This window comes from Pteropus alecto, unplaced genomic scaffold (assembly GCF_000325575.1).
Source record: "Pteropus alecto unplaced genomic scaffold, ASM32557v1 scaffold3, whole genome shotgun sequence".
In the NCBI taxonomy this organism is placed as follows: Eukaryota; Metazoa; Chordata; class Mammalia; order Chiroptera; family Pteropodidae; genus Pteropus; species Pteropus alecto.
Window position 1 is genome coordinate 47670533 of NW_006442484.1, and position 11934 is coordinate 47682466.

General features: G+C 36.7%; 1 protein-coding gene across 1 annotated transcript; it reads right to left on the bottom strand.

The window, feature by feature from the left end:
- Nucleotides 1-126: 126 nt before the first annotated feature.
- Nucleotides 127-9835, bottom strand: FKBP7 (FK506 binding protein 7). The gene is made up of 4 exons (XM_006921242.3): nt 9517-9835; nt 8236-8387; nt 3379-3509; nt 127-454 (listed from the first exon to the last, which is right to left on the bottom strand). Exons 1-4 carry the CDS (start codon nt 9774-9776, stop codon nt 293-295), a joined length of 705 nt encoding a protein of 234 aa, XP_006921304.1. The 5' UTR covers nt 9777-9835; the 3' UTR covers nt 127-292.
- Nucleotides 9836-11934: the final 2099 nt, after the last annotated feature.

Consider the following 11934-nt stretch of genomic DNA (forward strand, 5'->3'; position numbering starts at 1 on the left):
TTTTGATGCAGATGTCCTCCTACTTCCTAAAGGGGGAAATTGCCCACGGGGACACAGAGATTGATTTCATGCTGCTGCGATTCATGCTCATAGCAATAGGAAATGTAATCATACCTTTCCTAAAAGTTAAATTTGCAAAATAGCCTCACCTTTATTCCAAACTTACATGTATTGAGGAGATAAAAATATGTTCACGTAGAGAAAAAATAGAAAATACAACTTGGAGTAAAGTGACTTTGTTTTATATGTAAAGTATTATAAGTAGCTAAGAAAATTTAGAAACAAAAAAATGCTATAGTTCATCATGTTGATATACATTGTATTCCTTGGAAGAAATGAAGCCATCACCATCATGGTCATTCTTCTTAAAAATGTCTTCTAAAACTGCATTCTGATATGACTTGTCACGTGGCTTCTCATCTTTTTCAAATTCCCTTTTCAGGTAATGATCTATCTAGAAGGCCAAAATAATATTTCATTAACAAAAAGATATCACGATAAATTTCTAGAAACTTTGAGAAAATGTTTACATACACATATCTAAGACTGCTTATACATAAGTGATACAAAAATTTTAAAAGCTATTTGAAAAGGTTTTACTTTTGAATAAAATAAATTGGAAGCAATTTTCTGAGTATAAACAGATCTTCAAATTCACTTTCCCCGAGGATATAGATGGTTAGTGATACATACTCAAAGGTTAACATCTGAATTGAATTTTGTTGAAACTAAATGCTTTCCAATAATCTCCACTGTCCACTGTCCATTATCAGAGGAAAGTCACTCTCAAGGATTTCTGTTAGTGAATAAAATCCAAGTTGACATTTCTATAATCTCTAAAATTAATAAATATGTTGCACAATCAATAAAGCCCAATCATAGGTTTTGAAATAAAATTTTCTTAATTTTTCTATGCTTCTGTAACTATCCCCTAATTTACAAACAATGACAATCTCTCTAATAATAATGTCAAATAAAGAACAGGTTTTCTGAAATATTTTCTTTTCTCTATATAATATGGCATTTCTCTAAGGAGACATACATTATACACATTGCCTAATATGGTAGCTACTAGCCACAGGTGGCTGCTAAGCACTTGACATGTGGCTGGATCAAACAGATACACTATGGTCAAGGTAAAATACACAACAAATTTGAAGACAATAAAAAAAGTACCTCAATGGCAATTTTTATATTGATTTAGTGTTGAAATGGTAATATTTTAGATATATTGAGTTAAAACGTATCATTAAAATTAATTTCACCTGTTTCTTTTTACTTTTTAAGATGTGGCTACTAGAAATTTAAAAATTATATATGTGACTCAATTATATTTTCATTGGAAAGAGATTATATATATATATATATATATAATGACTAAATAGATCAATGCACAATGATCTGGAGATAATGTTCAGCAAAGCTGGGCATTTTAGAGGCAAGAATATTTTTGAAGTCTGAAGTTGGACCCTGAGAGGTTTTTAGCAGTAGATATCCCAAACTCAATCCATTGCTAGCAGACTTTATTTTAGACTGATACATGGATCTTAAGAAGGATACATCAACTATTCTCCAATAGGACTTCAGTCCTATATAAGGGAGATGCATTTTTTCTTCCAATAGAGCCTTAGCAATCCTAGGTAGGTGTAAAGAACTTTAAAAAGCCTAAAATATTCCTCGGTGTCGTAGTAAGCAAATATCTTTTCATAACCAATATTGCTGACTCTAAAAATTTACTTTTCTACTACAAAAAGGGAAAAGGTAAAAAGGCACGGGTTAAGAGCATGACTTTAATTTTGCTGGCAATAGGTTCCACACTATTTCCATTTTGTAATTTAATAAAAATGCTATATTCCCCTTCTCTCACCTCACCCACCTTAATAATACTGAAGAAATAACTGACTAAATCTTTCTGATTATAAAGGAAAGTAGTTTCTTTTAGTTCATGTTTCAAATCCAGGCTTTGCTGTGTACTGGCTGTGTGGTCTTAGACAAACAATTTAATTTCTCTGAACCTCAGTTTTGTCATCTATAAAAGGAAGGAAACAATCTATATGGTAGGATTGATATAAGAATTAGTAATGTTTATGTGTGCCAATAAAAGGCAGCGACTGTTATTATTCAAGCATATGAAAGTCACTCTTACCCATCTAGTCATAAGGCAGCTGATACCTGATATCTGAGAAAACATCTGGGCAAACTATAGCTAAGCAGGTCACTATTTTGGACTTCCTCTATTTTTATTTTCCAGAAAAGAACTGAACATCCCCTAAGGTCTACTGAGGAGTATTCATACTGCAGAACATGCCCGTTGGCGTGCAAGTGATATTGCATGGCCTGTGTGCACAGGCTGAGCTCTTGAGTATTATGTGAATTCATCTGCAGCTGCTGTTCATTCTAAAAAGGGTGATAAAGAGTCAACAGAAAGTACATACTGGGAACAGTTTTCCACCCCTCTAATTGCTACTCTTAAGGAACAGGGGAAGTTCCCCTTCTCTTATTTCTCTTCTGTCATTGACTAACCAAATTGCTTCAGAGGAAAAGTCCTTACTAATATCTTGGAGGAGGAAGTGGAATTAGAGTGGGGAAAAGATTGGAGAGGGAGAGAAAAAGAAACAGAAAAGGGTCTTACTTTTATCAATAACCTTGAATCAATAACCTAGTTGCCTTTTATTACCTACTTAGATGTTAAGAATTATGCATGTTAAATTGCCTCCAGACAGGAGGGGAGACAACTGGGTTACTCAATTTAAGCAAAGAGAGTATAGTAGGTGGGCTAAGTAAGGCACCAGACTTCAACAGAACAAACGTTCACCCTGAAACATTCATGATGGAAATTCCCTCAAAGAGGCAAAGTAGATTCATGGTTAAAAGCACAGTAGTGTAGCCAGATGGCTCAATTCATATGTAAGACTAACTGGGATGCAGAAGCTAGGTAGCAGAACTCCTGGCTCCTGTTTACCAACTTTTCAGTCCACACAATTCAAATTCTTGCTAGCTCTTTTCATTTACATTTCATGTAATCCTCACAATCCTATATGAGGTGGGAATTCTTTGTCCTGTTACAAATTTCTACAGTGCTGCTTGAAAGAGATCTGCTTCTATTGTCCACATGCTGGAAGTGCCCCACTAGAGTTTAGCTTGCTATTTTAATGACTCTCATTGCAGAGAGAAAGGAAATTGAACAGGACGACTCAGTTACAAGTTTTATATTGAAAAAGCACATTTTCTTCTTGGAGCTTAGATTTTCTTGTAACCAGCTCTATAAAAGCAATCAGCCCATACTAGGTAGAAGTAAAAAAAAAATAGTTGTAACACACATGTATTTAAATAGTGATAAAAAATTAAGACTGTACACATGGAATCTGTTTAAATTACCTCGATTTTAGAGAGTTGTCTGTCATTGTCTGTGTCTATCTGTTTAAATGTTTCAATGCTTCGTGGTCCTTTGGTCACAGCATAAAGTTCGATCTCAAAAATCAATGTTGCATCAGGTGGAATCTTGCCTTCTATTAAAGGTATAAATTTCAATAGTTTAACTTACGTGAAGATAATGTTCAAATATTTATTCACAAGTAGCCATTATAGTATTATATTATTTCATATTTATAAAAATTATTTTCTAAATACTTTCTAAATACGTATGGTTTTAAAACATGTCAGTTCTAAGGACCCGGGGACCACTATTTCCTGATTAAATTAAAATAAATATAAATCAGGTAATTTTTATTAATATATCCCCCCCATCATTATGCAAGAGAGAGTTGGTACAGAGAAGAAACTCATGGATAGGAAAATTTCAAAGTACAGATCAGTAATCTTTTAGAAAATGACTTTTTGTAGTTATTTAGAAGTATAAATAAATTTATACTATTCAAATTCAAATTCTTTATAGACATTAAAAAATAAGTGCAATGACAGAATAAACCAGTAACAATTTTATGAAGAGATTACTGAACACAATAAAAAATTTTAAGTATTAAGTTGAATTGTTCTCCTTAATAAAGTTAGCCTTAATTATTAACTAATGTCACAAATGATTTTAGCAAGCTATAGGCTAGTTCAAATGACCATTTCAAAAAAATTGCCCTGTAGAAGTGACTTGCTAAAAGGCAGTGAGTGGCTTATGTCATTGCTATATTCCCAGAGTCTCGCTGAGTGCCCTATTCTAGTCACTCAAATATTTGTTGAATGAATAATCTCTACCATTTATTTAAAAAATGGCTAAGTTTGTTCGCTGAAGGAAACAGTAATTTCTTTAATAAAAAATAAACAAACAAAAAAAACCCCAGAATTCTTGTTCAAGTGTTTATATAATCCAAAGAGAAAAGAGCTTGAAAGTTACAGCCCAAAAAGAAGTCCATCAGTACTCTCCAAAGCCAGGACATAGAAAAATCTACCCCAGGCATCACGTGGCTAATGCAGCCATTCCAACCAAAGTATCACATATTACCTGACTTTAGAGTAAAAGAGCTGGAGATTAATTCAACGACCAATTTTCCAAAACCAATTCCTGTTCTGTCAAGTTATTATCTCCTTGTAACAGAAAATAACTATCTCTCTTAACAAAAATTAAAAGCAAATTCAAAACACAAATTCAAATTTCTTAAGAAAAAATATAGAAGTTTCTGAACAATTCTATTGTAAACATAGGAAATATTGCCAACTAGGTTCTTCTTGCAAAAAACAACAGTATAAAGAGAAAAAAATGCATTTGCTATTGAATTACTTGTATTTAGAGAAGCAGATCAAAGACATAGGAGTTAATGTAAAGAATTTATACATACCACATGTATTGTTAATTAAAGCACTAACAAGTCACATGCATTTCAAGACATGCAGGGGTGCTCTGTGACATGAAGCAAGGACATTGTGCAGGGAAAAGACTTCTTCAAGTACTACCTAAAATAAAGTTATAGCTAATGTTAGCTCTTAATAACAACTTACTTTAAAAAGCTTATTTGACTGAGAAGTTGTTTGGTAAGCAGTTATTTATAGTCTACACTGCAACTTGTAAAATAATCTAATCCAAACTATTGTAAAGCAGGGAAACTAGCAGTTAACTACATTCTAAAGGACACACTTTTGTTTGGGCCTCAGTTTCCTTACATGTAAAATGAAGGTGTTGGTGGTACTAGTGAGATTCATTATTTTTATGTTTATCAGAGACACTTCAAATTGAATATGGACCAACTTTTTAAAGTCAAATTTCCAAATCTCTGCAGCAAGGGTCTAGTTTATTAATAACTTAGGCAGCCTTGGTAGTTGTTCATATCTAATTAGTTTACAGAAAGGATAAACTAAGCAGTCGTTTGCCTTAAGATAACAAGACCCAGGATGAGCACTTATAGATGAGGGATGTGGGTGTTCTAAGTTGATAGGAGAGTGGGTGCTCAAGTAGTAGGCAGAATGTGGAGGCATCTGATGAGAACACAAGAGAGAAAGGGAAACTCTGAAAGTGAGATTAAAGAGACTGAAAGGCAAACTTTGCCTGTGTCATTTTGCCTAGAATTGGCCTCAACCTATGACATTTTTTTTAGTACAAGTATTGCATTCAATTTAAATCTTCTCCATGTGAAATTGTGAAATACCATAAGACCAAAGTTCGTGCATGCGTTCTCTCCCTCCCTCCCTCCTTTCCTCTCTTCTCTCTCCCTCCCTCCCCCTCCTCTCTCTCTGTCTCTGTCTCTCTCTCTGTCTCTCCCCGCTAGCTTCCTCTACAACTAAAAATAGGATATAGAAATTATGGTTCCGTGGGAGCTATTTTAATAGAACCAAATGATTGGCAAAAGCATTGAAAATGAAGCTGTAGTTACCTGGAATTGTCTCTTTAGGAGTTTAAATATGATTGGGTCTGACTTGCACAACCAACCTCCCTCCAGTCCAATTTGGAACAGTGATTCCCGCTCCTTCTGGGGAAGAAGAGGTAAGGGAATCACTACTCATAAGAGGTAAGGGAATCACTACTCATAATGAGTAAACCAACAGCCTCAAAGAGAGCATGACATTTCAATGAAATACTTGGGAGTTAATAGCTCATTGTTGGGAGACAATAGCTCATTACTGAAAATCAATCTTTAATTACTTTAATTGTATACTAAATATTTCAAATAAGTGGAGTTGGCAAGAGTTCTAAATAGAACGAGAAGGTAAAGATTCTTTATCATCTTCAGACAGCAGTAGGAAGCAAGGACTTAAATGAGAATGCAAGATGGAAACTGTCCCTCTGACAGACTGCCAGTATTTTCCCCTTCAAAAAAGTTCTCTATTCTGCTCCACTTTTAATTTTAGTGATTTTTAAAAATTTAATTTGGAAAAATTAATACATGCACATGGTGAAAAGTTTAAACAGTACAAAACATTACAGAACAAGAAGAAATCTCCTCACCCTTAACCCTAAGACTTCTTTCCTAGGACCACTTAATGTCCCTGTATCTTTCCAGGTAGAGCCCATGTAGATACATGATGCATTTGTGAGATTCCTCTCCTCACAAGTAAGCTCACTGAGAAAAGAAAATTTTTTCTGCTGTGTACACTGCCTTATGCTCAGGGCCTAAAACAGAGCCTGGCATTGAGGCTCAATAAATATTCATTGCAATAATATGTTCTATCTCACTTTACATATGGCTTAACTTCATTCTTTTTACTGGCTGCACTATAATCCATTGTATAGATATACCATAATTTATTCAACTAATTTCTTATTGATGGATACTCAGGTAGTTTCCCATCTTTTGCTATCAAGAAGTCTGCATTTAATGTTCTTTTACATATACCTCTGTGCACATTACTGGAAATGGAACTACTGGGTCAGAGGGTTTGTGCGTTTTAAATTTGATAAAAGGTACTAGAGAGGTAGAATGATTTATGTTCCCAGTAATGCATCAGACTGCTGGTTTTTCCATGCCTTTGCCAACTTTTATGTCTTTACTAATCTGAAGGGTGAAAATTGTGTCTCATTTTAGTTTTAATTTCCCTTTCTTCAATTATGAATAAAATTAAGTATTCTCATAAATGTAAAAGTCATCTGCATTTTTTTGTTAGTGGACCACTTGTTTATAAATTTGCCCATTTCTAAGGACAGGTTGTTTTATTATTGATTGGTAAGAGTCCTCATATGCGTTAAAACATTTTCCTTATTTATCTACTTTACCTAGGGTTTCAGATTTCACTCTAGGATTTTAAAAATAGATAACATATTGAAAAAAGCAGTTCAATTCTTCCAATATTTCAAGGCTTCTCCTCAATTTGAGTAATAGCGACCGACAGCTATTTCAGATGTTCTTTTTACAATGTCCCAGTGCTGCCCTTTTACTCTAAAATAATATATTCGTTTCCTGAGTTTTACCAATTTGACACTGGTACTGCTTACTAAAAGTATGTGTTATAGATATTTATGTTAAAAACAAACATTATGCTAAAAACAAATAAAAATGACTAAGGTAGAGCTTATAGAATATACACGATCATTATGAGTGTTGTCACTATGGAGAGAAAGAACTCTGGTCAGAGATCTGTATTCCAACAATGTCTTATTTTCTTTAGATGTAATAAGAGGGGACTGGGCTGGACTGCTCTAGATACAGTTAAAGCTTATTGTATCCTACAGTTCTATATTTATTTCCTCTACAATTTTTTATTTTAATGTTTTTTAGAGATTCAAACATTTTTAATTGTGGGAAAATACATGTAACATAATCTTTACCAGTGTAACCATTTTAAGCATACAGTTCAGTAGTGTTAAATATATTCATTGTTGTACAATCACTCTCCAAAACTATTTCATCTTGCAAAACTGAAACTTGATACCCATTAAATAATTACTCCCTATTCCACCCTCTCCCTAGGCTCTGGCAACCATCCTTCTCTTTCTGTCTCAACGAATTTGGCTATTCTAGATACTTTATATAAGTGGAATCATATAGTATTTGTTTTCTGTGATTAGCTTATTTCACTTAGCATAATGTACTCAGGTTTATCCATGTTATAGCATATGTCAGAATTGCCTTCCTTTTTAAGGCCGAATAACATTCCATTATATACATTTTGTTTCTCCATTCATCTGTCAATTGGACCCGGGTTATTTTTACTTTTTGGCTCTTGTGAATAGTGCTGCTATGAATATGGGTGTACAAAATATCACTTTGAGACCCTGTTTTCAATTCTTTTGGATATATACTCAGAAGTCTGTGATTTACTTTTAAATATAGAGATATAAATATTAAAACACCTTACCATAGCCTTCCTTTCCATACGCAAATGAAGGGGGTATAATCACTTTTCGCTTCTCTCCGGGGCACATATCCATCATAGCAATGTCAAGGCCTTTTATGACTTGCCCAACACCAAGAACAAACCATTTGGGGTGGCCTTCATTTTGCGTCCGGCTGTAATAAAAAGCAAAACTTAGGTAAGCTGATTTTGAGAAAAATGAAATCCAGCTTTAAAATACCACTGGGCATTTATTTATACAGAAATTGGAGTCCTCTCTAACCATCTCTTTTCCCATATAAGTACTCATTCTGAACTCCTTGGTGGGGTGTTTGGCTCAAACTTACCTCATAATAGTCAGAAAGAGGTATGATTTGTCCAAAGCCAGTCATTAGCAGTCATCTCATTTTCTTTTTGTCATCTTTACAAAAACTATTCAACAGTTAACTTTTTAATGGGTCTCCTGCCTCTACCTAGCTGCATGACTTGTTCAAATAATTCATTTAACCTCTCTGGATTTGTTCTAAAAAAAAAATGATGGTGCAGGTTCAGCCTCAAAAAGGCTTTTGAAATGTATTTAAAATTTGTAGCTTTTCTTCTCATTAAATTTCTCTATTTTCTTCTAAATGGAAAGAATTAACTTTCCGTAATCCTATTTTTATAGAGTAATAACAGTAAAGATGAAAAAAGATGTTCTCTCTCTTAGTAATAAACCATCAATTAAATCAGAGTAGGCGGTGGTGGGATGTGGGGTCAGGCGGAAGGACACAGGGCTCAGAAGTCAACAAGACACAGGGCTCAGAAGTCAACAAGACACAGGGCTCAGAAGTCAACCTGGAAAGTCACTGTTGTAGGGGCTTCTTGATACACTTGGAAATTGGCCCCCGGCTTGAAAGCATGGTGCTTCGGGAGGCCAGATAAAATCCCTTGAACTACCCTATGTAATCTTCTGCTAACAGACCCCAAAGCACAGCAAAGGTAAAGCGTAAACGTCCTTACAGACAGTACCTTGATTTACTTCTACAGGTCTCAAGGGTAGTTGTGGGGGTCGAGGGTGTGTGTAGACAGAATGTATTTTTTGATAATTTTTTGGGGCAACATTTTCAGTAATTTAAAAAGTAATATTCAGTTTAATAGGAACTACTGCATCTTCTCTGATATCTCCTCTTCTCCCCAGAAATAAAAGGCTCAACTCTTACCGTTAAAAAAAGAACCGACCAAAAAACCTACCAGCTTCTGCTTAGTATTGGGAGGTTAGATGTCGTGCATCAACTGGATGTGGGTGCTGTTAGCAGCATTTCTTACCTGCAGTAGAATTTCGAGCCGTCTTTAGCCAAGTAGCCGTCGTAATGGGCATTTAGCAGGTCTCCCTTCTTACTTGTCTTAGAACAGTTTTCTGGACGATGCAAAACTTCGATTTTCACTTCTGTGCTCTCTTCTTTTTGTCCTTGAGCAGTAAAAATGCCCCACACGTAAAAGAAAACAATTAATCTGAGTAAGAAATGCATGATTCCTGAAGTCGGCCCAGGATGACCAGTGCTTTCCCTCCCGCTTGTCACTGGCATCGCGTGGCCGCCGAGGAAGCGGAGTTCCGACGCGTGGCAGGCATTATCTTACGTCACAAAGGGTCGGGGGCGGGGTGCCGCGAGGCCCTGCCCCCCACGCTTACTTAGATCTGGAATTTTGCCAGCGTGGGGCGGGCGATGTCTCTCTAGTATCTGGCGCTTTGGCTGGCTGTCCTCAGTCGCTAAGCAACACTGCACACTTGTACTGCTTCTCCTCGTTTAAGTCCGCATATTTTACAGCTGGTTTCCTCAGGGTTCAGCTGTAATGCTGGCATTTCCTAATATGACACTGGCAATAGAAGTAAACAGCCTAGGGTGGGATGCAATCAGAGAATATGGTTGCCATTTTGGGGCGTAAAAGTCTCAGACCACTAGAACAGACCACTAGAAAACTAGCAGGCATGGGGAGGGTGTATTCTTGAAACGCCTTCTCCGATCGGAGCCATGCATTAAGAGTTTCCAGGTTAGGCCATACATATCCTGAGGGCCACCCCTTCGCAAGTAAACAGAGATGCCGCTGCTCCCCGCTGTTAAAGGAGTTCAGCGATTTTGAACCTGCTGCTGGCTTGCATTGCTTTCTCCCACCACTGGGGGCCGCCATTGATTTAAGGGTTTATAGAAGTGCAGGGGTGGGGGCTCTTGGCACTTCTTACCAACTCTTTGGGATTGGTAATTACCCATATTACAAGGCGGAGAAAATGAAGTATAGGAGTTCCCCCATATCATTGTACTCCCTTATCAGCAGGGGGTATGTTCCAAGAACCTCCCCCAATGGATTGCCTAAAACCTATGTATGCTTATTTTCCCCTGTAAATATATACACACCTATGATAAAGTTTAATTTGTAAATTGAGTATAGGAAGAGATTAACAATAATTAATAATAAAACAGAATTATAACAATAGACTATAATAAAAGTTATGTGAGTGTGATCTCTCTCTAAAATATCTTATTGTACTATATTAGCATAAATGTGCTGGACAAAGGGATGAGTCTCCTTTTGGCAGGAGGGAGCAGGGGAGCAGATTTCATCAGGCTATTCAGAACAAGGCACAATTTAAAACTTATAATTTCTGTAATTTTCCATTTACTATTTTCAGACGTGTTTGACCACAGATAACTGAAAATGCAGAGGGCAGAGACCAAACCATTGAAAAGCGAAGGGGGGACTACTGTAATCTGAGTATTGGGCATTTTGTTTCAACCTCACAGCCTATACACAACACAGCAGGGATTTGATGTAGTCTGACATAAAACCAACCTTACTCCTTGATATTTTAGAATGAAAAGCTTTCAAATATACAGAAAAATCGAACTTTACTATACCATCATCATGGCCTTATCCCCACCACTTGGATTTTATCAACATTTAACAATGTTTATTACCTATCCATCTATCAAGCCATCAATTCACCTTATGTCTAAGTGAATACCCAAACTTTTCACCCGAGCCAGAAAGGTAGAAGGCCTGGGTTAAGTTCTAGAAGGGGAAGTATTAATTCTACCTCAGAGATGCTAAGAAAAGCAATAGCACTGAGCCATCTATATCTGCTTTGTTTAAAGCTTGCAAAACATCATAAATCTGAAAATTTTCGACTCTATAAGATCATTTCCAAATTGAGTTTTTAAAAATCATAAAAAGCTCGGGGGGAAACTCCCATTTTTAGAATAAAATAAACTCCAAAATTTGGTTGAAATTGTGGCTAAGGTTGTTAGCCTGATGACAATTCCTTGGGGCCCTTAGACATTCCTGGCGGGAGGACTCAGTGGCACACTGCCTTCCCAGGAGATAATTTCTCGGACCCCCTAAATGTGGGGAGAATATAAAAGAACGTAAATAGCCTTTTATTTTCTTGAAAATGAAAAACAACTGGAAAGAATCTCACTTAACTGAGGCTCAGTTAAACCTTAGAGGCCTAAGTCACAGTCACCTAGACAAGTGCGCGGGGAGCTAGTCCTCGGTGGGCCTGGGGCTGCGCGCACAGCGGGGAACGAGTGCACCAGTTGGGCCCGCGGGGAGGCGATAGGGTCGATCCGGGCTTCCGCGGCTTGGGGGCGAATAAGGATCCCCGGGGCCGCCAGTCTAGGGCCTAAGGGAGGGTGGGAGGAGTCCGGCGGCCAGGCCAGATGGCCGAGGGTGCGCCACGCCGGCCCGCCC